This window comes from Penicillium soppii (genome assembly GCF_028829465.1).
Source record: "Penicillium soppii strain IBT 18220 chromosome Unknown utg000006l, whole genome shotgun sequence".
In the NCBI taxonomy this organism is placed as follows: Eukaryota; Fungi; Ascomycota; class Eurotiomycetes; order Eurotiales; family Aspergillaceae; genus Penicillium; species Penicillium soppii.
Genome location: NW_026643236.1, coordinates 4,348,726 through 4,371,699, shown reverse-complemented (window position 1 = coordinate 4,371,699; position 22,974 = coordinate 4,348,726). Strand labels below are relative to the sequence as shown.

At 48.5% G+C, this 22,974-nt stretch overlaps 9 protein-coding genes across 9 annotated transcripts; 5 read left to right on the top strand and 4 right to left on the bottom strand.

Moving 5' to 3' along the window:
• Window positions 1-203: 203 nt before the first annotated feature.
• On the bottom strand, window positions 204-1,875 carry N7529_009031 (choline transporter-like family protein; the record flags this gene model as incomplete). Its single annotated transcript, XM_057244558.1, has 2 exons — window positions 204-1,550; window positions 1,609-1,875. The coding sequence occupies 2 exons, from the start codon at window positions 1,873-1,875 to the stop codon at window positions 204-206; spliced, it is 1,614 nt and encodes a 537-aa protein (XP_057096096.1).
• A 445-nt stretch (window positions 1,876-2,320) lies between these two features.
• On the bottom strand, window positions 2,321-4,840 carry N7529_009030 (putative GTPase activating protein (Gyp3); the record flags this gene model as incomplete). Its single annotated transcript, XM_057244557.1, has 1 exon — window positions 2,321-4,840. The coding sequence occupies one exon, from the start codon at window positions 4,838-4,840 to the stop codon at window positions 2,321-2,323; it is 2,520 nt and encodes an 839-aa protein (XP_057096095.1).
• A 960-nt stretch (window positions 4,841-5,800) lies between these two features.
• On the top strand, window positions 5,801-7,288 carry N7529_009029 (acyltransferase family protein; the record flags this gene model as incomplete). Its single annotated transcript, XM_057244556.1, has 3 exons — window positions 5,801-5,866; window positions 5,928-6,546; window positions 6,600-7,288. The coding sequence occupies 3 exons, from the start codon at window positions 5,801-5,803 to the stop codon at window positions 7,286-7,288; spliced, it is 1,374 nt and encodes a 457-aa protein (XP_057096094.1).
• Window positions 7,289-10,463: 3,175 nt separating this feature from the next.
• On the top strand, window positions 10,464-13,393 carry N7529_009028 (putative DUF221 domain protein; the record flags this gene model as incomplete). The annotated part of the gene is made up of 3 exons (XM_057244555.1): window positions 10,464-10,550; window positions 10,602-11,023; window positions 11,071-13,393. 3 exons carry the CDS (start codon window positions 10,464-10,466, stop codon window positions 13,391-13,393), a joined length of 2,832 nt encoding a protein of 943 aa, XP_057096093.1.
• Window positions 13,394-14,443: 1,050 nt separating this feature from the next.
• N7529_009027 (uncharacterized protein) lies at window positions 14,444-14,930 on the top strand (the record flags this gene model as incomplete). Its single annotated transcript, XM_057244554.1, has 2 exons — window positions 14,444-14,509; window positions 14,598-14,930. The coding sequence occupies 2 exons, from the start codon at window positions 14,444-14,446 to the stop codon at window positions 14,928-14,930; spliced, it is 399 nt and encodes a 132-aa protein (XP_057096092.1).
• A 662-nt stretch (window positions 14,931-15,592) lies between these two features.
• N7529_009026 (heme-dependent oxidative N-demethylase family protein) lies at window positions 15,593-16,874 on the top strand (the record flags this gene model as incomplete). Its single annotated transcript, XM_057244553.1, has 3 exons — window positions 15,593-15,866; window positions 15,922-16,592; window positions 16,644-16,874. The coding sequence occupies 3 exons, from the start codon at window positions 15,593-15,595 to the stop codon at window positions 16,872-16,874; spliced, it is 1,176 nt and encodes a 391-aa protein (XP_057096091.1).
• Window positions 16,875-17,054: 180 nt separating this feature from the next.
• On the bottom strand, window positions 17,055-18,226 carry N7529_009025 (homoserine dehydrogenase; the record flags this gene model as incomplete). Its single annotated transcript, XM_057244552.1, has 2 exons — window positions 17,055-18,133; window positions 18,196-18,226. 2 exons carry the CDS (start codon window positions 18,224-18,226, stop codon window positions 17,055-17,057), a joined length of 1,110 nt encoding a protein of 369 aa, XP_057096090.1.
• Window positions 18,227-18,536: 310 nt separating this feature from the next.
• On the top strand, window positions 18,537-19,742 carry N7529_009024 (CCDC174 family protein; the record flags this gene model as incomplete). The annotated part of the gene is made up of 1 exon (XM_057244551.1): window positions 18,537-19,742. One exon carries the CDS (start codon window positions 18,537-18,539, stop codon window positions 19,740-19,742), a length of 1,206 nt encoding a protein of 401 aa, XP_057096089.1.
• A 479-nt stretch (window positions 19,743-20,221) lies between these two features.
• On the bottom strand, window positions 20,222-22,230 carry N7529_009023 (uncharacterized protein; the record flags this gene model as incomplete). The annotated part of the gene is made up of 8 exons (XM_057244550.1): window positions 20,222-20,274; window positions 20,345-20,526; window positions 20,580-20,684; window positions 20,739-20,850; window positions 20,920-21,152; window positions 21,202-21,279; window positions 21,336-21,755; window positions 21,818-22,230. The coding sequence occupies 8 exons, from the start codon at window positions 22,228-22,230 to the stop codon at window positions 20,222-20,224; spliced, it is 1,596 nt and encodes a 531-aa protein (XP_057096088.1).
• Window positions 22,231-22,974: the final 744 nt, after the last annotated feature.

Here is a 22,974-nt window from a genome sequence, read left to right as displayed (position 1 = left end):
ATTATCTGAATCGAATATTGCCAGAATTCCAACATTATTTCCATTAATTAATACAAGTGTAGTCTGTCTGGATTAAAGTCCTGTCATTGATAAACATGACGGGAAAAGAGCGAATGTACCAACCATCCATTCATCGTTATGTCTGCACATAATGAAGGAACATTTGGGTCCCAACATCGTTATAAACGATTTGTCCAGGTAGCTTATGCGTGAACCGCCTGCTGCACATGGGGATATAGCTCCACAAGCTTGTGGTAGATCTCCGGGTGGTCATTGATCATGACCTGAGGATCCCAGCCCATAGCCACAAAGATAGTCTCAACGCCACTACTGATTGGAGTCATGAAAACCTGGCAGACCTGCAAACCAATCAAGAAAGCGAATGCCATAATGACAGCGGTGAAATCGCCATCCCTGTTGTATTCTGGCTTGGTGAATTGCAGGTACAGGTAGGATAACAAGGCGCAGACATACGCAACGAAGGTCGAGCCCATGGTCAGGACAGGTCCCATAAGGCAGTCCTGAACAAGGGCATCAATGCCTCGGTCGCGCATCATAGTCCAGGTATCCTTGGCAGCAGGAATATACGCCTTTCCATATAACGCAATGTGGCAGAAAGCGTAGCGGTTGAACAGTGTGACCAGCCAGTCGAGCAGCGAGATGAAGCACCCCAAAATCCAGATGAAGATGCTACCAATGAGATTTCCCTGAGCGGCCTCCTGTCGCTGCGCGATTGAGCAAGCCTGACGCAACATTTGGATGATCGCAATGATCAAACTGCCCAAACTGATACTGCCAAAAGAGTAGGTAGTCGCGCGACGGAACGCACCACGGGTCGAACCCTTGGGCATGCCGCCAGCAGACTTGCTCCAGAAGTACCATGAGCCGTACACGCCCGCAATGGTGGTGTGAACCGTGTTTTTGATCCATTCGCTGAGCCAGTACATGGCGAAAGTCACGTACACGACCAGGCCGATCACCTTCGCTGTGCTACAACCACCATCCTTGCATGATGGGTTGGTTCCCGTCGAATCAGGCTCATAGGCAACATAGATCGAGACGAGGGTGACGGAGAACCAGGCCGCAAAGGCGACAGTGACAATTCCACCCAGAGCGCTGACCAGGAAAATGTGACCGTAGCCGCGCGCAACATCCATGGCGGTTTGCAACATGAATGCAGTGAAAGGGATGCGTGGGATCCAACTGATGAAACAAATGATTGCGAAGACTCCGAATAACAGGAACACGATTCCACCTCCATATTGCTTGCGCGCGATGTAGTAAATGCCTGTTGCGAGGGCGAAGACAATGTTGAGGATACCAGTCGCCCAGATGAAGGTTTTGGTGAAGTATCTAGCACCCATAAAATATAGCCAGGAAAAGACGAGAGCGACCGCGAGGACGAATATGAATAGTACGAGGGTGTTGGTGTCCAGCGAGAAATCATTGGCCGAGTCGTAGATGCCCCCTCCATTGAAGCCCTTGTTGGTCGCATACTTGTGAATGGTAATACCGGACACCGCAGCATACCCAAGGAAAACTGCGATCAACTGTAATAGAGTCAGCTCTGACAGGGCATTTTTGCACACCGTCGCGACACAAACTTACCAAGAGTCCTGCCCACAAATCGTTCCACTTGGGCTTTTCGATCTTAAAGGCCTCATCGAAGCTGTACCCAGACTGCGGGACATTTTGCTGATATTGGGGAGGTGGTTTGACTTCAGGTGGAGGTTGCTGATAGTTCGGTTGCTGATATGGAGCTTGGGGCTGTTCGTAGTTCCCATAGTTCCCATTGTACCCATAGTTGGGTTGTTGCTGGGGCGGCGGGTGGGAATAACCCTCGTTATTGTAATAGCTGGCAGCCTGTCCACTCATGGCAAGACTGGGAAATTAGCACAAAAAAACAAAATGCGAAGGAGAAAAGCAGGAAAAAGTCCAAAATGCCAGGGGAATCAAGGAGATTTTATTCCGCATTGGAATCATGACGCCATGGGGGAGCTACATACAGGGTCTGAGGTGAACCACGATCGCCAATGATCAGCCCTGTAGGGTCTTTGATCTCAGCTTTTACTTATGCGCTAGTAGTACACTAAAGCAAAAAAATTTTCTCTCAAAATTGAGGCCAAGTCGGTTGCCTGCTTGGCATTGATTGTTCAAATATGTGCATGCAAGTAAAATTGCTCTCTAAATGTGATACTATATGCTCCAATTTCGCCTTTAGAAGCCAAGACGCCAATAATGCAGTGTTACTCCCCCAATTATGATTACAGACATTAGATCTTTTGTCCGAAAATGCCCAATATGCGCGGAAATGGTTCGCTCAGCGGAATGCATGTTGTTTTAATTGCCGCCAGGAATCAACCACTCGGTGCTCAATGCCTGGGATTGGTGTACGAGATCGACCAGTGAAATCGTCGGTCCCCGAATGAAGCTGGCCTTTGCTGAAGGCGACCGATCGCCGCAGCTTTTCTTGGCGGACGGCGACCCGCCGCTGGGCTCGGAGCTCTTCAATACGACCTTGTCCCACCCGATGACGACGCACAAAACATTCATCCATCAACGTGTTGGCATCCAACAGCTTTTTGGGGATTGTTTGGACGATCTGGAATGCTTCCATAGGATCTGTGACACCAAGAATATCTCGTTCGCAAGCTTTGAAAATTGCTAGAGACACGCGGAAAAAAGTCTTCGAGCCTTCGTAGAAGAATACGTCCCATACGCGAAGGGTGGTTTCCAGAGGCAAGGTGCCGATGAAGACTGACATAAGCCAGTTGGTCAGTCCCAGGGTGATATCTGGTAGGCGAGAGTTGACCGTCAGTGGAGGCATCTTACCCCGTCCAGACGGGGTTCCTCCCATGGCGGCGATCTTAGAATAGATGCCTGGCATGGAGTCCCGGAGCAAGACCATGAGGATCCAGAGGTCGATGTTCGCACCCTCTAGACTGATCTCATGGGTTCCAGGCAAGTAATCTGCGGCAATGATGTGAAGCATCCAGAACGCCTTTTCTTCCGAGAGGAAAAGGAGAAGCATGCCCGTGATGAAATTGAGCGATTGAGTGTATCCGATCTTCGGATTATGCAGCGCATAGGCGTACAGAACTCGGCGAAGAGACTGAATCATCTGTGTCTCCGTTGTGACATTAGAATAATTCGGATTGCTGCTCCCAGAATGCTCGGTTTGTGCAGGGACTTCTGGTTTGAAGTGAAGATTGTCAGGGAACGTGCGGTGGAGATCGCGCTCAATGTGCTCTTTGTCATCGTTGCTCCCGGAGTTCATAGCAGTCTCCACGAGTCGGTCATAGTGGCCAAGGTTCCGGTTCAAAAGCTCGTACCCGCCGGCATAATAGAACCAAGCTGCACCTCGGAACTCAGGAGGAATTCCTTTGCGAACAAATCGCTTGACCTTGTTGGACTGCGGTGGAAATTTTGTGGGCTCAGATGTAGGAAGACCGTGTTCCTTGAGCAATTCGCACCATTTGAGCCTCCGCTGCGCCACATGGCTGGAATATGGTCCCTTCCAGGCTTCATATTCATCCAGGGTGACGTATTGCGTGGACTTTCGGAACCCGTAATCGTCCCGAGGACCGTTTCCAGAAAGAAGTTGCGGTGGCACCAATCCAGGAATAAACACTTTCGAGGGCTGGCGTTGATGTGCGGGTTGCACTTCGGACACATCGGCCACTGGCGAATCGGGAGTGATTTCAGGTGGCGGAGATTCCGGTACAACAGGGTCTGATAGTTCGGCTTCTGGTGGATGTTCCACAGGTGTGGGTTTTAGAGGTGTGAGCTCTGGCGGGGATTCGGGGAGTATTGGTTGTAATGGTGTGGGTTTGGAATAAGTCAAGTTCGGGAGAAACGTCAGGTCCGGCAACGCGGGCTCTGGAATTGTGTCTTGCACAATTATAGAATCCGAAATTGGAGGGATCGGGGGAACGTCGCTCAACGACGCAAAGTCCGATGCCGATGGGTGTAGGTCGTCCAAGTGAGTGTCGCGTGATGGCGGAGGTGTTATTGACGGTGCTTTGCTTCCAGTGTGAGATTTTGGCGAGCCAGGCTCTTCGGTCACATCACTGAAACCATCAAGATACATAGAGATCGCGTCTTCAACACTCATCCCATTATCCATTCCATAAGGCGCGTCGGGGGTATCAGGTGACAAGTCGGTAATGGAGCTGCTTTTGGTCAAAACACTGCTACGCTCTGTGCCACTTGCTTGCTCAATGCTAGAACGCCAGGTCTCAGACGAATTGACACTTGATCGGGGAGCATTTTCATCGGCAGGCCCGTTGTTTGGGAAGCGCGGCAGAGGCAATTTTTGTGGGCTCAAGTCCTGCGGGTGGCGCTCAGTGGATTCTTGCGTTTTTGGTCGTCTGTTGTTCAGCCTGGACGTTGACATGGATATACGGAGCCCGCCTCGCGCCAGCGGAGCTTTGCGGGGGTTCGGCCGTTCAACCTCATTGTCTCGCGAGGGCCATCGAGGTGTATGGATTTCCGGAGGTGTGGCATAGTGATGACGAGGAGCAGTTGATCTAGGGGAGTTCCAATCACTGGTTGGACCCTGCGAGGAGCCCGGGTAGGGCTTGTAGGCCTGATATTGCGAAGTTGGTGGCCACTGGTAGTCGCTGGGAGGGGCGCTTCGCGGAAGAGGAGAACGCGATCGCTGGGGAGGTGTAGAGTGTGCCGAATGAGGGGAAGATCTTGGTGCGGGCTTTGCATTTCGCGCAGCGCGTGGATCAATTGTCAAAGATTCCAGCCGGGGTGGATGAGGAACTCTGCGCCGGCCAGGAAGATCGAAGTCAGCCGAAGGCGGATATCGAGAGTTTACGTTTTCTGTGACCATGGCCACGATGTCGCACCCAGTTCCCGCTGGACATTGGTTATCGTGGCTAAAGAGGAATAATTGGACGATCGGTCAAAGACCATGGGTATCGAAGGCTAAGGAGAGTTCGCGTGGTCCCCCCAACAAAAGGAAGAGAATGAACGACACGAAATTGGACTTGCAACTAAACGAATGAATTAAAGAAAAAAGAATGCAGACCAAATTCTGGGGGACAGCCTGCCAGAGGACAGTGGAAAAAAAGAAACGAAGGGCGCAGTTGAGATAAAATCAACAAGCCCTGATTGGGTCTAGTGTCATGTGACGTAATATATATAGGGGCAAACAGGTTCAGTATATAGTGATTTTGAACGATGTTAAGACGGTGGTTTCAGATTCAGTAAAGAGCGGAACTATTAGCCGTTGGATATATCCAGTCTTTTTTAGACTTTCTATATAGCATTGTTCTAATTTGATTTCGAAAGGGAAAAAAGAAGAAATCGATAGGTCTAAAGGAAGATCGAACGGCTGGATCGCCGATCATGGACTCTTCATACTCGGTAGTTCTACAACGGTTGTAGAAACCCCTGAATAGTAACTTCCAGGCACTTTTGTGACCACCAACTCTTCATGTTATTTTTTTCCCCTGCTCTTTCTGGCATTGATTTGATCAATGTCTAAATACATATGTATCACAAAAAAAACCAACAGATTAACATTACGGTGGCTGGCGGCTCGAACCTATTCCGTGTTCGGATAGCCTTTTAGGGTTTATTCCCGAAACAGACATGTCAACTTCCCATTCATCTTTCGAGCTCATGTTTACTTACGTTTTCGTGTTGGAGAATTCCTTACGATGCCTACTTCGGCATTCGGTATTCTCAGTATGCTCTCAATAGTACTTATGTTTGATATATATCCAGGGGAGCTGCAGCTGCATTGCACTATCGACTAGTACGACTACTATGCACTCGTTCGTTCAAGATGGCTATTGTCGACCCGACGACCAAACAATCCCCAGCTTACATTCGTTCTACTAGTTGGGCAGATGTATGCATTATCTCCCCCCTGCGTGCCGTCAATGTGCCACTAACTCGCTTAATCTTTTTAGGGCCTTCGAGGAATTGCCGCTCTTTTCGTTGTCGCTAGCCATACCTGTCTCTCTTTTGCAACCTATCTGATTCCGCCATCCTTTGCAGAAACGGGAAAATCTATTTTATTCCAGCGTCCTTTCTTTCGACTGGTCATACAGGGCCAGGCCTGGGTTGCTGTTTTCCTTGTCTTACTTGGATTCGTGAATGCCCTGAAGCCTCTCCAGCTAGCCCGACGGGGGGCTACCTCCGATGCCCTCGCTACACTTTCGACAGGCGCATTCCGCCGCAAGGGGCGTCTGGTCTTCCCCGCTGCTCTCATAACCTTTTTGGCCTGGCTCGCATGTCAGTTTGGCGTATTTCAATTGGGTCGAAGGGTAGATGCATACTGGCTTAGAGCGACAAGTCCTAAGCCAAGCCCATCTTTAATCACAGCGGTGGCAGATTTGTTCCGCCAAATTGCGGGTACTTGGATGTATGGCGAAAATGCTTATGACCAGCCGCAGTGGGCGTTGCTCCACCTTTTCCGAGGCTCCCTGTATGTCTTCATGACCTTGCTGGCCTTGGTAAACACCACGCCACTGTTTCGCCTTTGCGCCCAGGTGGTCTTATATTCTTATAGCTGGGCAACTCTAGATGGTAAGCATGTAATGAATCCTTTCGCCGAATTCGAAACTGACGATGGTTTCCAGGGACGATTGGGACCAATATTTTCGCCGGCATGATACTTGCCGAGCTATCATTCTACAACCTGACAGCCCTTCGACCGCGGGCATTATTCAAAGTCCTGCCTTACGGCCTGGTCACCCTCGGTCTTTACATTTGCTCATACCCAGACCAATATGCCGACCAGACCGCGTGGTCATCTCAACTTGCAACTCTTGCGCAGACTATCTTCCCCGAAAATGCCAATGTTAGCCGTTACTATGCCAGCCTCGGCGCGCAGATGGTATGCTTTGGGGTGATGCTTTCGCCCTTGATGCGGCGGATACTCTCCCACCCTATTTTGTTGTGGCTAGGATCTATCAGCTTTCCGCTCTACCTTGTCCATGGGCCGTTGATGCGGTCCGTTCTGGTGTATTTGGTTTATCTTCCGATGACCATTGGGTTCAAACCGGCATTGGGGGCGGATGGCATGCCTGATCCAGAGTCGTATATTCCAACACCAAATCCATTTCGACTTGGGGTGATTCTGATTATATTCTTTGTGTTCCTGCTTTATGTTGTCCAACAATGGACCGTACACGTGGAGCCAAAGATGGGCGCGCTTACAGCTGAATTTGAGAAATTTTCTCGCTCTTGGGGAAAGACTGCGATGTGGACCTCAAAAGAGAAGGATGGGATATTGCCGATATCCTCTGTAAAGGAAGTATCTGCATAATGTTTTGGTTGTGAACGATTTCTGCTTTTTGGAGTCTGGGGTTGAACGGTTATACCACTGGATTTTGTAGAACAAATTATATGATAGTGCAAAAGAATTGATTACTTATCTTCGGGGCTTAAGCACCAACAATCTCCCATTCTGCATTCAGACGATTTAATACAACATAGATCAAGGTTAGATTCGCTCTTGTATTGTGTCGAAACGACGACCTATTAAAGATAAGGAGAGTTTCCCGATGATTGTGCTTAATTTCAGGCGTCCTCAAACTCATCTTCTGCCTTGGCATTAGAATCACATCGATATCTTAGGTGGGTAGCTCAGAGGTCGGCACCATGTCCTCTGTCTCGAAGTGGGTGTTCCTCGTCATCCTCGAAGGGCCTCATTGTCACCTCTAACACAAAATCAAAGTTGGAGGCATCCTCAAACGTGGCGATGATCTTACTCCAACCAGCTCTCCGGGCATCAAGTTTCCCCCGGCTAAGCTTCTCCCCTGAGCTTCCAGTGATTTTCCATTTGAGATTGAAGTAGAAGGTTTAAGATGCAGTTCCTTGCAGTTCATGACCAGCTGAACGTAATCTCGGGGTTGCTGGCCATTTATGAACCCCAAGGGGTTTTTGTCATGGGGGTTTCAGAATCGGTGATCCAAATATAGTATTTGCGTCTTTCAGCCTTCAAAAGTTCTTTGGTCTCCTTCGAGGCCTCACTATCGCCTTCTTTGTCCCAAAAAATCCTCAAATCCATGTTCAGCGGTGAACAAAGTAGTTTTATCAATGGGTCTTCATCAAACAAGTTCTCCCTCTTTTTCTGCTTCCATTTAGAAAGGTGGCACTGAAGAACTTTCTTTCCTTTGTCCATGGCTTCCACAGATGCCATGCGTGAGTTCCCAGTTTGTCGCTGAGAGCAGACCCGATAGGAAATGCAGAATCTCCCATCTTGGTAGATTCGCCATGTACTAAAGAGACAATAGTAATTTTGATGGAAGTCACACCGTCCAGGAGATCTTGGTTGATCGTGACTGAATGAAGAAGTCGAAGAATAAGTAGTATCTGTAAAAGAACCGTACATTTTACTTGTTGAAACAGATGAGCTATGAACCTTTTACATACATATTTGTATCATTAGGCCTCTCAACATAAGTATATACAGATACAGCCAGATATAGCCGTTTTTAGGTACGTATTAAGCAGAGTTTTTGGGGTCGTGATTTATCATGTTTGTTTCCAGCCGGCGTTTGACAGACAGACTCGGATCCTCATTTTCATATGGGTATCTCCCTTCTCTCCTGTGTAGTACATATCCAAAGTGTCCTGAGAGGTCCTTCTATCTTGGTAATTCCCTTCACCTTCATTTGGAATTTCCAATAACTTACACCGTCTCAGTTGGTAGGAACAAAGTTCCCCCAAATTTGATGCAGCCTACGATCTCACAATGCATCTATTTAAGCGAGGCTTCCTGGTGAGTGTGGGGTTTTTGCTTCTGGTTCTGTTGCTTACTTTCATTTTATTAGGTACAACATGCCTGGCAGTATATGGATGCGAGCTGTGCTCTGAATCGACTAATGAATGCCGCATTGAATGTCACATGCCGTCGACGTGAACACCAATCGGCGAGGAGTGATAATACCCATCAGCATAATTATTATGATATGCCGATAGTTTGGGTCAACCTTCAAAGGGCACGAGCAACCTTTATGGAACTTCGAAGGCAGGTTAATGTTGTTTTGAATCCAATGAGCCCATTGGATATGCAAGCTTTATGGCAACAACATTACTGGGATCTGCTTTTCTCTCTCGTGCATGTGCCCCATTGGGATCCTGTCCTGGGTAATATACGTGGACTTTGGCCACTTACTAGATTGGTTGCTGGGCTGGGTGATGGGCCATGATGGGCCGGATAAGGGAACAACTCTCAGTTTGTTGATTCAGTTTGGCTCTTGGCCTTCAAATCATTATCTATTTAAACCCCAAAGGCGCAGGCTGTGATCGTTAGTTCCTTTGCGTAGAAGTAACCTCGGGATAGGTCTATGTGTCAATCGTAAATCCAAAGTGATACGCTGCACATATAATACTCATCAACACATTTTCAGAAAAGAAGTAGATCAAGGTCACGAGACCATACTGCAGATTACAGAATGTTCATTATTATTAGCCTTGTGATCCGAGTATTACGTGCTGCTGATTAGAAGTCGGCTGTCCTTTCAGACTTGAAAGTCCTTTCTCATACCATCAAGTGTTGAAGTTGTAAATGCAAGTGAGACTAGAAAATTCAATTACATATGTATATTGTATCTATAGTAATATACTCCGTACAAAGTGGTTTTTTGATATGGGTCGGAATCCCTTTCTAGTCCCCTTTGGGTTGTTCGATCGGGTTTTGCCGATGCAGGGTCCATCACCTGACGTATTTTTACTCATGCGAAAGGTATTTAGGGCGATAAAAATAGCCCTTGAGATTAACAAGATACCACCACACTTTGAAGAATATGTAGTATTCAAAACCCACTGGAGTGAATTTCCCAGGTTTGTAAAGTAATGTGAAGGAGGCCTCAGGCAACGATGTAGAAAACAAAACAAACACAACACAACACAAAACGCACAAACAATTCAAACCCAAAACAAGAAAAAGTGGCACACGTACCTACATGACCCAAGCAGTGTTACAATCCAGCTATCGTAATGTTCCAGATTATTTCTACAGATGGTGGCTGATTGGTTGACCATTTGACATACTGTGGCGGTCTACCAATGGTGTGGGTGTGGATAAGGTCAAATGGAGATAGGTGAAACGTGTTGACGCCACGAGGAACGCAAGCTGGATTGACGCAAGACACAAATCTCAAGAGCCGTGGAAAAGGAAACTCTGCAAAGTGGCTCAATGAGGTAACTCTTATTATGATTCTCTCCAGGGACTAGTGTGGCTCTTAACGTTGATCAGCGACAATCTATTGGAATCTAATAATAACCAGGCCAGGCCTCCTCCAGAATCCACTTTTTTTCTTTCATTCCTAGGCCATTAGTCTTGTCTCACCTCCGCTTGCTCGATTTTCATCTTTTCGGGGTTTCTAGTGTCAAACTCTCTTAAATCCTCCCTCCCCATACTCTCCATGCTGTTCTTTTGATTCCTCCCGGTCCCTCGTTTATGCCGGATCACTCGTTTGTTCGATATTGACGCAATGGATCTGCATAGCATGAGCTTAGTCGCTCGAGCGGACGGGGCAGACACTTTGCTGGATCTTATTGCGAATCCCTTTCGCTCTGCAGTTCGTTGATGTGGCTCCCAACGTAAAACATTGTATACTAACAAGATAAAGTTCACAGTTACAGCTATTTGGGCCTCGTTAGGCACCTCGATCGGCGTCACTATCCTTCTCGCCCTCCTGTTTTCCCTCATCCGACCCCGTCACTCGCTCGTCTATGCGCCCAAAGTTAAACATGCAGACCTCAAACATGCGCCGCCTCCGGTAGGGAAGGGTCTCTTTGCCTGGCTCAAGCCAGTGATCCACACACGGGAGGCTCAGCTGGTGGAAACGGTCGGATTGGATGCTGCGATTTTCCTACGTTTCGTCAAGATGTGTCGGAACATCTTTATCTTTCTCAGCATCATCGGATGTCTTGTCATGATACCAGTGAACATCACACAGAGCTCAAGCCCGAGTGACAAGTCGGAGTCTTCCACCTTCAACATGATGACCCCCTCAACATCACCAACCCCACAGCCATTTGGAGCCAAGTTGTATGTGCCTGGGTTTTTGATCTGATTGTTGTGTACTTCTTATGGAGAAACTACCGGGCTGTTCGAAACCTCCGGAGGCAGTATTTCCAGAGTTCTGAGTACCAGAGGAGCTTACATGCCCGTACTCTCATGATCACGGATATTCCTGTAGCTGATCGTACCGACGAAGGAATCCTACGCCTCACCGACGAAGTCAACCCCACGGCTGCTCTGCCACGTGCTTCCATCGGCCGCAATGTCAGAGACCTCCCCAAGATCATCAAAGAGCACGAGGAAGTTGTGCGAGAATTGGAATCTGTTCTCGCCAAATACCTCAAAAATCCGGACCGACTCCCCGCCAAAAGACCTAAAATTCGTCCGCCTCGCTCACAGCGGAGTAAACATCCAGATGGCAAGGTTGATGCGATTGATTATCTGACTGTTCGGATTCGGGTATTAGAAGAGGAAATCAAACACGGGCGAGCCTCGATTGATCGCCGAAATGCCATGTCCTACGGCTTTGCTAGTTGGGAAAACATTGAGCACGCCCACGCGGTGGCATGGAACTCTCGCAAGAAAAGCCCCAAAGGTACTACCATTACTCTTGCGCCAAGGCCTAGCGATCTTATCTGGGAAAATTTACCCCTCACAAAATCGGCCCGCAAATGGAAGCGATTCATTAATTCCATCTGGGTCACATGTTTGACTCTCGTGTGGATTGCTCCTAACGGTCTGATTGCCGTCTTTTTGTCCAACTTGTCAAACTTGGGCCTTGTGTGGCCAGCATTTCAGACCTCTTTGGAGGCCAATCGAACTGTCTGGGCTGCTGTCCAGGGTATTGCCTCTCCTGCGCTCACATCGCTTGTGTATCTATTGCTTCCGATCATCTTCCGTCGACTTTCTATCCAAGGTGGCAGCAAAACCAAAACATCCCGAGAACGTCATGTTCTTGGGCATCTTTATGCATTCTTTGTTTTCAACAACCTTGTTGTATTTTCACTCTTCTCCGCTGCCTGGGGATTTGTGACGATTGTGATCGACAAGACCAACAATCATGAAGATGCTTGGCAGGCCATCGTGGAAAGTCGGTTGTATGCCCAGATGGTGAGTGCTTTGTGCACTGTGTCGCCGTTCTGGGTTACCTATCTATTGCAGCGCAACCTCGGTGCCGCTATTGATCTTGCCCAACTGGTTACAATGGTGTGGGTATGGTTTGCGAAAACATTCCTTTCGCCAACCCCTCGACAAGCTATTGAATGGACTGCACCACCAGCTTTTGACTACGCTAGCTATTACAATTACTTTTTGTTCTATGCGACTGTGGCATTCTGCTTCGCTACTTTGCAGCCCATCGTGCTCCCTGTGACAGCATTGTACTTCGGAGTTGATGCCATTCTGAAGAAGTATTTGTTGATGTACGTGTTTGTGACCAAGAACGAGTCGGGAGGCTTATATTGGCGGGTCTTGTTCAATCGCTTAATCTTCGCCACCATTCTCGCCAATGTGGTTATCGCCTTGGTTGCTAAGTCTCGCGGTACATGGACTATGGTGTTCTGTGTGGCCCCTCTCCCTTTCTTGATGCTTGGATTCAAGTTCTATTGCATGAAGACATTCGACTCCGACTGCGAGTACTACAACCGCGCAAATTTGACAGACGCCGAGGCATTGGGTGTACAGAAGACCGACAAAAAGGCTGCAGAGCGCTTGAACTCCAAGTTCGGCCACCCCGCTTTGTACAAACCACTTTTGACTCCTATGGTGCACGCCAAGGCCGCCGCAGCACTGAAGCAAATCTACCAGGGCCGTCTGGATCATGGTGATATGGCCGGCGAGTACTCAGACGTTGCCATGAACCCGATGCTCCCAGCCCAACCTGGCAAGTCGTCTACCGACCCATCACCCTTCGAGGTCGTGCCAGAAAATCACCTGGATTTCTCGTACTACAAGAACCGTGCCGATTTCCGGGACGAATTCGGCGGTGGTATCTATGGCCGGCCCGAGGACTTGATGACAGAGCGTTCCCATACCCCCCGCAGTCATTTAGGAGGCGAATGGTCACCTAGCTCATCACGGGCCTCATCACCTGCACCTTCACTCCCCTCAATAGCGCCTTTGAGGATGAACGAAGGCTACGAAAACTCCGATCCAACAGGGTTAATCCACCCGGCCTTCCGGGTTCCCCTGTCTCGAGGCGACAGTGGCACCTCGGTGCCGGGGCTCTACTCGCACGGGGACGAGGCCGAATCCGGTCTTCTACGCCATGCACAGGTCCCTGCACAGACAGATCCCTCCAACCCGATCGATCGCTGGCGCACCCGTGGCTACGGTCCTGTTGAGCAAGATGACGAGCCTCCGTATACCTCTTATGACGCATACCGTGTCCAGCGATAAACTGTCCATACAAGGCTCTTTAGGCCAAAACTTGCATATAGCTTTTCTGTACTTTTTACATGGCATGGCGATTACTGTTTGTTTCTGGGTGGTGTCAGCGTCCATTTTAAACACGAAGTTCACGATACAATATATTTGTCCGCTCGAGCGGCATATTCTCTGCCAATAATTCGTGTAGTACACACTGTAGCTATAACTGAATACATATTTACTATGCTGCAAAATCACTTATTAATGTTCCGAATCCGAAAATCTGCCGTATTTATCAAAATGAGACATAATCAATCTTAATCTTGCACCCATCCGGATGCTCATCTCCTTCTTCCACCCATCACCAGACTGCATATTTCCCAACGCTTCGAATATCCGTGACTGCCTGCGTCATTTGCGCCCCTGAACGAGAGCAGCCACTGGGGCCAGATACGAAGATTCAACACCCCGAGATGAGTAAATATCTCCTGTGACAAACCTCTGTGGCTCCTTTTCCGTTGCTGTTCCAGGTTAGTCTCTAGTCACTCAGAAGTTCAGACACACATATCCTGTCTTGTATGTTGCGAGAGGGTCAATCTCGGTGTGGACTTGGCTACAGGCTAACGATATCCCTCTGCCTGAAGAAGGCTTGCATAATGGTTGGCCAGCACAGCTCATTGTTTGTGAATTAGATAGATCGGACACTTAGGCCCCCTTCTATAGGAGAGCTCTGGTTGGGGATTGCCGTGGTGATGGCATAGCCCACTAGGTATAGCTATCATTATATATAGTGTACTTGCATACATTGTAGGACTATTATTTCCGATAAATATCTAAAAGAAAAGTGGGCTACAGAGGATTTCGGGCATATATATTCGAAAAAAAGTGGTCAGGCAAAATCAATGTGTTGGCACAGTGAGTTTGAAACAGAAAATACACGCAAGGCGCAAGTGGTTGTTGTCCAGGGCCAAGTCGCAATGGCGTGTCAACACAGCTCCAACCTAGCTCCAACCCAGCTCCAACCCACCAGCAACCGCAACTTCCCGAGGCGCAGCATTCTAAATCCACCCTCCACCCCTAATGGCGTGGTACTCCATTCTCCCACCGGAGCTCACCCACCTCGAGATCTGGGCAGCTCGCATCTTTGTACGCCACCTTTGAAACATGATCACCCGTCGTCCGAGCTCAGCCCCTTCTCTATGACGCAGTCACTAATCTACCCCGGATTCCACAGTTCGTCCTCGGCCTCATCACCATCGGCCCTTGGGCCTTCCTCGTACTCCTCGATGCGACCCTATGGCTATATCGAATGATTCTCTGGGAATTCCCTCGGATCGGCGGACGCGCACGTGGTCGACAACGTCCTCGCGCGCCGACCTTGAACGAACGGCCGGGCGGGCAGAAAAGGGCGTTTGGGCTGCGCGGTGTGGAGACCGAGAATGGTGATAGCGAGGGAGCCGATCAAGATGATATATCAAATTCCGCGGGGTCGGGGTGTCGCGATAACGCTCACAAGGAGAATGTGAGCCCTGTTCAAAGATCGAGTTCACAATCGAGTGGGGAATGAAGTGTTGAAATGAAAGGGCTTGGGGCAGATATGACCCTCTCATGACCCTCTAATCCCGTTCTTGTTTGTCTGAAGCGATTTTTCTTATGGTTTTGGTGTTGTTGTTCTGCGCATCTGGAGTTCCATTCAGGGTTCCAGGGTCTTGGAGTTTGTCCTGATTTTCATTATACCTTTGCCGATATTGGCTGTCACTTTGTCTTGTTATTATCATTCTGACATTATTTGAGCATGCATATATTATTCCTGATGTTTGATCTCGACTTTTGTCACTGTTGTGAAGCATTGCGAGTCGATATTCGGGGTCTACCTAGGTACATACCCCTCACTAATCCTCCATCTTCAACCGATGATTGTAAGACGGCTGCAAAGTCTCCTATATCTATTTGTCTGCTCGGTGTTATCTACTTGTATCCCAATTCTAATCATCCAGTGTACCTACCCCACCGAGTTATCATGGCTTTGCGACTCAATCGGCAAACAGCGGTTGATCCCGCCAGTCAAAATGGAGAGGATTACGATAAGCTCCAAATGCTTCGTGCGGAGTCCATGCGGAGTAAACGGATTCGTGATAAATCACTGCCTTGAATCAAACTTTATGTTGCGCATACATCTTCAGGGCTTGTGGATGAGTGGCACATATTCGTTGTATACTCTGAACTGAAATGGCAGCGCCTGTACACCACACAGTCGATTTCAGTGGACTATGGCCTCTAGGGCCTACTACATATGTGCTTGGCATCCTCCTGTTGGGACTGACAGCGGGGATGTTGGTAGTTCGACGATATCACATTTCTATCGCAAAGAAAAAGACCAAGTCAACTCTTCCAGACCATAAAGAACCGATGATCATCCCCCTAGAGGAGTTCGACTGGGAGAAGACCGAGCCATTACAGTTCCGACCATTCCAAGGGAAAGACAAATACAATTTGACCATGGGTGAGTTTGCTGGCGCTTGATAGGGACATCCGGGTATTCGATTAACAAGGCTCAGCGCTCGAGAACCTGAACCCATCGGATCTCATACAAATAGATAAAACATACAAGGATCGGATTGCCCTTCGGATATCGCTACTTGAAAGACACCATGATATCGTAATCGCAGTCAACAATGATCAAGATCTGCGTGTTCAGTCCGCCGTTAGCGAGCTATACACTTTTGTGCTGGGGAAATACCTCCCAACTCGATATCCAAGCATGTTCCAAGTGAACCTCGAAGACTCGCTCTTCCAAAACTTAGTGACAGGTGACACTTGGCCAACAAGCCTATCATCGAAAACTTCCACCATCCAAGCCCTCGAAATTCTAACACAAACCGTGGACGAAGACTTCCTGATCTTATTGCCAGAACTCTCACCCAAAGATAACGATCAACCAAAGTACGTACTGCAAGCATACACAACCTGTTTCCCGTCTGGCTTCAATCCTCATAAGAAGCTCGGTCTACGCTTGGCGGATATACACGGGCCGGTGCCTGGTTATCATGATAAGCTTGAGCGTAGTATGGACCGATTTTTCGCACGCATCGAGGTTGGGAAATACGTCAAGAGAGTCAACTGGAGCATTACTATCGACACAGAGCTGTTTGCTGCTTTTGGTGGGACGCACGCTGTATCGGGCGAGAAGGAGGAAGCTATTGAGCCTGGGAAACTGAAGGTCGATCAGGTATGTTGACTGGATTGTTTGATTTCAAGAATATTGCTGATGCTAGTCCAGACTGTTCTTCGCTGTGAGCGGCAGACACTACATCGGCTGCCGGTCTCTAAAGCTCTTGTTTTTGCAATTCATACTTATACATATCCGATTAGCCAGATCAAGGAAGAAGGCTTTGGTGAAGATCTTGCAAATGCGGTCGATGGACTGAAAAAGGGCAATGTACCAGATATGCACGCATACAAGAGGGGGGATGTGTGGGGAGATGCATTGAAGGAATATTTAAGAGGCTAGATTTGAATGTAGGGGGAATGTTGCCATCCGAATCAAATCGCTTTGTAAGGAAATATGTGCTACTTTGAGGTACTTTGTATAAAGCCAACTAGCAAACCACGAGCAATTTCTAGAGTAAACCGATGATATATGTGCTGTGTCGATTCCGAATTTTATTTTTGGAGTTCTAAGTTCAACAATCTAGCGGAGGCGCTCGACGACCTTGATCAGGTCGGCGGAAACACCCATAGCAGTGACATCGCCACCAGCACCGGCACCCTGGACAATCAGAGGATTGGCACCGTAACGCTTGGTGTAGAAGCTGATGATGTTATCGCTGCCCTTCAGACCAGCAATGGCGCTATCCTTGTCGAAGTACTGCAAGCCAACCTTGACAGCTTTGGAAGCGACATCAATGCTACCAACGTAACGGACAACCTTGCCCTGCTTCTCGGCAGTCTCCTTAACATTGGCCATCTGGGCGTCAAATTCGGGGAGACGGGTCATGAACTGAGAAATGCCGTCTGCGGAACTGGGAAGGGATGCAAGTTCGGCGGGAATCAAAGACTCAATGGGGAATGAGTCAGGGCGGGAAACCTCCAGACCAGCAAGACGGGCCAGAATGGTGAGCTTGCGGGCAACGTCCATGCCGTTCAGGTCATCGCGAGGATCGGGCTCGGTGTAGCCCAGCTCCTTAGCCTGGGCAACAACAGCACTCCACTGGGCATCGGAAGACCCTGATGCAGGAGCGAAGTTGTTGAACAGGAAAGAGAGCGTGCCAGAGAACACACCCTCGATACGGGTCACCTCGTCACCGGTAGCCACAAGGTCCTTCAGTGTCGACAGGACGGGCAGACCTGCGCCCACGGTGCTCTCGTGGTAGACGAAAGCCTTACCCTCAGCAGCGGAAGCAAAAATATCCTTCCACAGAGACAAGTCATCGGAGAATCCCTTCTTGTTCGGTGTAACCACTGAGATACCCTTCTTGAGGAATGTGGGGTACTGGCGGGCCAGGTTAATGTCGGAGGTGTTATCGACCAAGATAGCTCGGCCAGGGGCGGAGGCAAGATAAGTTGCAATTTCCTCGGCCTGAAGAGCGCCGCTCTTGGTCAAAGATGGTGCAGCAGATGCTGTGGCCCAATCGGCGGCGGGGATAGCCGGGGAGTAGGCCGGAGTGGGCGCAAGGAGAGTCTGGGAGGAACGGGCAAGGAGGACAAGCTGGGGCGCATTGGGCAGACGAGCGAGCTGCTGGAGGAACGAAGTACCAACGCCTCCGACACCTAATACATCAACCGTTAGAACTCTTCAGGATGTCCAAGGTTTGTTGTCGAGGGGTGTTTACCAATAACACCAAGGAAGATAGGGCTAGACATGATCCTGAATTGAAGGTTTTGAATTCAAAAGATCAATTGTAGTTTCTGATCTCAACCAAGTGTTCACTATCAGATTAAAACTGCATCAATTGAGTCACGGCGCGATCTATTGCTCGGTGGGGTGCTGCCCCGCTGCGAACATCGGCCTTAGTAAGCCGAGATCGCTGGCAGAACCCATCTGAGCTGGAGGGCGGTATAGATCGGCCTGCAGGGCTTATCGCGATAAGGCTTTTATCGATTGCCGTAAGATGTCCCTTTCATCAAGGTTGCTTCCTTCTTGACTTCACGCTTTGCTTGTGTTCATATCGCCATGCCTGCTGATCAGGATTCCCTCTATGGGAAGCCTCGTGCAAAAAAGAATAACAATGAACAAACAGCTTCAAACCTTGCTTTCTCCTCCCAACTCTCCTCGCTGATCGCCCAAGGAACAAACACTGCATCCTCACAAGGGCGCCAGCGTCCCTCCAAAGCCCCCAAATCAGACATCTTCTCAAAACACAACAAAGGATCTTTGAAACGTGCTGCAGCCGATCTTGCAGATGACAACCGGGCACTCAAACAAGTCCACAGGAGTACCCTGGACATCGGCTCCGTTGATACCGCCACGCTGGGCCGGTCCCGCCGTCACATGGAGGAGAAAGTGCAGATTTACAATGACATGAAGAAAGGACTTCATCTTGCTGGCGATAGTGACGATGATGATACTCCGCCTCATCCATCCGACCCAGACGCTTACCTGAGGCGACTGCGACGCAAAGAGAGAGAGGGATTGGTAGATTTTGATCTCAAACACGCAAACGAGCAAGAATCTAAACAGGAGGAAAGTGATGATGACATGGCTTCGGTCATTTCCTATGAAGATGAGTTTGGCCGTTCCCGTCGTGGGACTCGTGCGGAGGCTGCTGAAGCTGCTCGTGCCAAAGATGAGGAAGCAGGTGGCAAAGCTGCCCAGGAACGCTGGCGCCCTGCTCGTCCCGAAAATCTAATCTACGGAGAGGCTGTTCAGACCGAGGCCTTCAACCCCGATTCCAAGCTGGCGTCGCAGATGTCCCATCTTGCTGCTCGTCGCGATCGCTCGCCCACCCCACCAGAACAAAAGCACTATGACGCTGAGGAAGAGGTGCGCAATCGTGGAACTGGATTTTACAGCTTCTCCACGAACGAAGAGGAGCGCAAAAACCAGATGGAAGAACTCAAGACTATGCGGGAGCAGACGATTTTCAAGCGGACCACCGCTGAGGAACGAATGGCGAAACGAAAAGCCAACGAACAGTGGAGATTAAAAGAGATCCGAAAAGAGTTCGAAGAGTCAAAGGCGAGATGTGATGCCGCGGATCGCGAAAGGGAAATCAACCCCCCTCCTCCGCCTGACCCAAACGACCTGCCAGACCCGGAACTTCACTTTTTGCCTCTCTATATGCAAAAGCCGAGCTACGTGCCTCGGTGGGAGAAAGACCCTTGTCAATTGTTTAAAGTAGTTCCTTGGATTCCTGCACCGAAGAAGCCAGCGGCTTGAGCTCGAATTTCGACATGTTCCCTTGCCTTTTGTATATTTGATACCCCCCATGCTCGAAGGAAGCTTGCGATCTTTAAATTCTTGAAAATTACATCTACTATATATGAGGTTTCTTCGTGCGTAGCTAGCTACATGAGTTCGAGAACCCAATAAGAGAACGCAATAACTAAATATGGATATATGTCGTTAATTCCGTTGCTTTGGGATATATCTGAAAGGTTCTGGAGATATACGATGCAAGTTAACCGAGCTACCCAGGTAGTCACACCAAACTATGGTGTATTCAGGTATCAATTGAAACGATAAATTATAAGAATATTTAGCTAATTACCACAGATAATAACTAACCCTCCTGGCTTTTGAAATCTTGATCATTGCAGTCATCTCAGCATTACTCGTCACCTGTCGTCCATCTATGATGGATGCCCGAAAAGGATTACCAAGCACCGTCCGTCTCAACTGGGCAGTCAACTCATTACTCAACGAATGGTTTCAGCCAGTTCGTTCATAGCGTCCAGGAACTCATTGGCATCTAGTAAGTACACAATCAACAATTCAGTCGACCAAAAAAAAGAGAGGCCCATTCACGGCTAAGTACTCACCTCTAGAGGTTTCAAACTTCAAAATATGATACCCCTGGGTTGTCTGCTGCGGATTATAATCTTCCGTGGACATATATACCACGGGCTTGAGATTACGCATAATTACAGTCTGAGGATCAATGGACTTGATCCAGTTCCGCCTGCCGATATTATGGGTGATAAAGGCAGTCCAAACAGGTGTTCTGTGGTTGTTAGCATCGAGTTTAATACATTATGCTATCAAAGTTCAACATACCGGGTCATCTCGCCTTCATGCACCGATGCTTGAAGCCTCACTGCTCCACTCTCCACATCCTCGTATACGCGGAGTGCATGTCCGTATCCATCATCCGTAATAACACTGGTTAGAGTTAGTTTTCACAGGCTCCCATGCTCATTGTATGGCTTAATTCACCCTCCATATAGCTCTTCTTCGCCGTCCAGCTCATAGTCTATAAATCCATCCACAGGGTGGCCTGAGTCCTGAGAGCGTAAGGCCAGGAAGGTGTTGTGAAAAATCACTAGGTCTATTGAATGGGGTTCGTAAGTACATCGGATTAACATCAAAGACAAACTGCTTAAAGGGCAATACCAACCTTCCATACTCGTGAACTTGAGCAAAGCCCAAAGAATAAGCACTGTGCCTTTATTTCGCCGTCTGCACAGACGAAGAAAAGGGCCATCTCGCACAGCTTCGAGCAGATTCAAGGGCAAACAAAAATACTCACTGGGCCTCGTGTGGTGTGGAATTTTGCAGAGAATACGCACGCGGTGATCTCTTTTTCGTAGATAAAATGAAATGCGCATGTCGGATTCCTCCTCGAGGGATCTGCTTCATGTCAATTATATACTGGAACGAGCCATATTCCACGACTCACAATTGAAGAAGCTCCTCAAATTCCATTTCCTTGAGTTGTTGCTTGATACCGACGTGATTGTTCCCCTCACAGCGTGATCTATTCCGAAACCGTCAATGGAATTCTATCAATTACCTAGCCTATGCATTACTCACTTATGTGGTGATCTCGGCAGGGGATGCGAGCCAGCAGTATTGAACACTGATTTAGCCCAATGCTCTTTAATAGAATCGGATGTATTCGAGAAGCTGGTGGCGGTTGTTGCCGTTGTAGAAGTCATCGGTGAGCCTGGGGTATCTGAGATAGATGTCGGGATATCCGAGAATACACCAGAAGAAGGAGATAATGGCGATGTCGGAGATAGATGTGCTGGGCGAGTACGCTCGTACGACCTCCGCCGTGATGTTTTCCGGTCATCAACAGGGCTGGGTGGTTCAGCAGCATTGCCGCTAGAGGAGGGGCTCCGGTTGAGTGACATACGCTCTAGTTGTTGAGCTATTCGACGTTCCTGTACAGCGAGCAAACTTTTCATGCCATTTCGAAGGCCTGGGAGGATTGGGGAGTCTTGGTAACCACTAGCAAAGATCACAGATGAGTATACGACTGCATTTGCCAGTAAATCGCGTGGGATACCTACTCTCTTGCCAATTCAGTCAATTCTCTAAGCATCGTCCTAAACTTGGCTAGGCGGGTCGCTAGGCTATAATGCGATTCGTTCCAAAAGAACTCGTGGATGTTCTTCCATGTGCGCTTGTAATGCGCCGGGCTAGATTTCCCGCCATCAAGGCTGCGAAAAAAGCCGAAAATGTCCTCGAGGGTATATTTAAGACTGATCCGCACTAACTCCAAGTCGGGTTGAATGAGCGAGAAATTGCGCCTATAACGAATGTCCAGGTACAAAGCATCCAAACTAGCGAACAATGAACTGATGCTGTATAAATCGGCGATAAGAGAGGTAACTTCGGCCGCATGCTCGGGAAGAGGGTCACGAAATGTAGTGAACCCGGCTGCAACCTCCTCAGCGTTCACAGCAGATAAGCGCAGAGCCATGGAGTCCACAGGTCCAGCCCATATGGGTGGGAATTATCGGGGAGGGGGATGAAATAATAGAGGGGCAAAAGAGAAATTTTGGCGTGAACAAAGCCAATAAGCTCACATGCAAGTAATTTAAGATTATTTAAGCCATCAGACTCAACGAGACATTGGACGGGATTGGAAATTCACAGAAAAAAGTCCTCACGTGTGAGGCTCTAGACAGGGTTCTCCCTTGCGTCCGACAATTTGACGTGTTCACGCGGGAATGGCGGGGCTTCTGCGGTGGAGTTTGTGTGTTGGCCATTTCGAACGGTGAAGGTATGGACTCGATGATTTGGTAAAGATCTAATATCTTTTGATCATTGTAGATGTTTCTGATGTAGATTATATCTCCATACATTATATATGATCCAGGACATCGAATACCAGATATCAGTTACAAATGTATGTTCCATGGATTTCGTATTCCACCACAGCCCTAAAGATGGGGAAAGCACTGGGTTCTCTGTCTCTCTATTAGAGACAGCCCCTGATAGATAGACCAATCATACTGTGAAATTATGTCTTTGAGTTACGCAGGGAATTAAAATGACCGATAAGACTCGTGTTCCTAGATCTTGTAACCTGTCAGCATCGAAGTATATTGTGCATCCACGCCGTGAGAAAGGTCAAAGGGAAAGAATATGTGGCAACGAAATCACAGATTATAGGGTAAAATTCACATCTTAATGCATGGCTTGAAACCACAGAAATGGACAG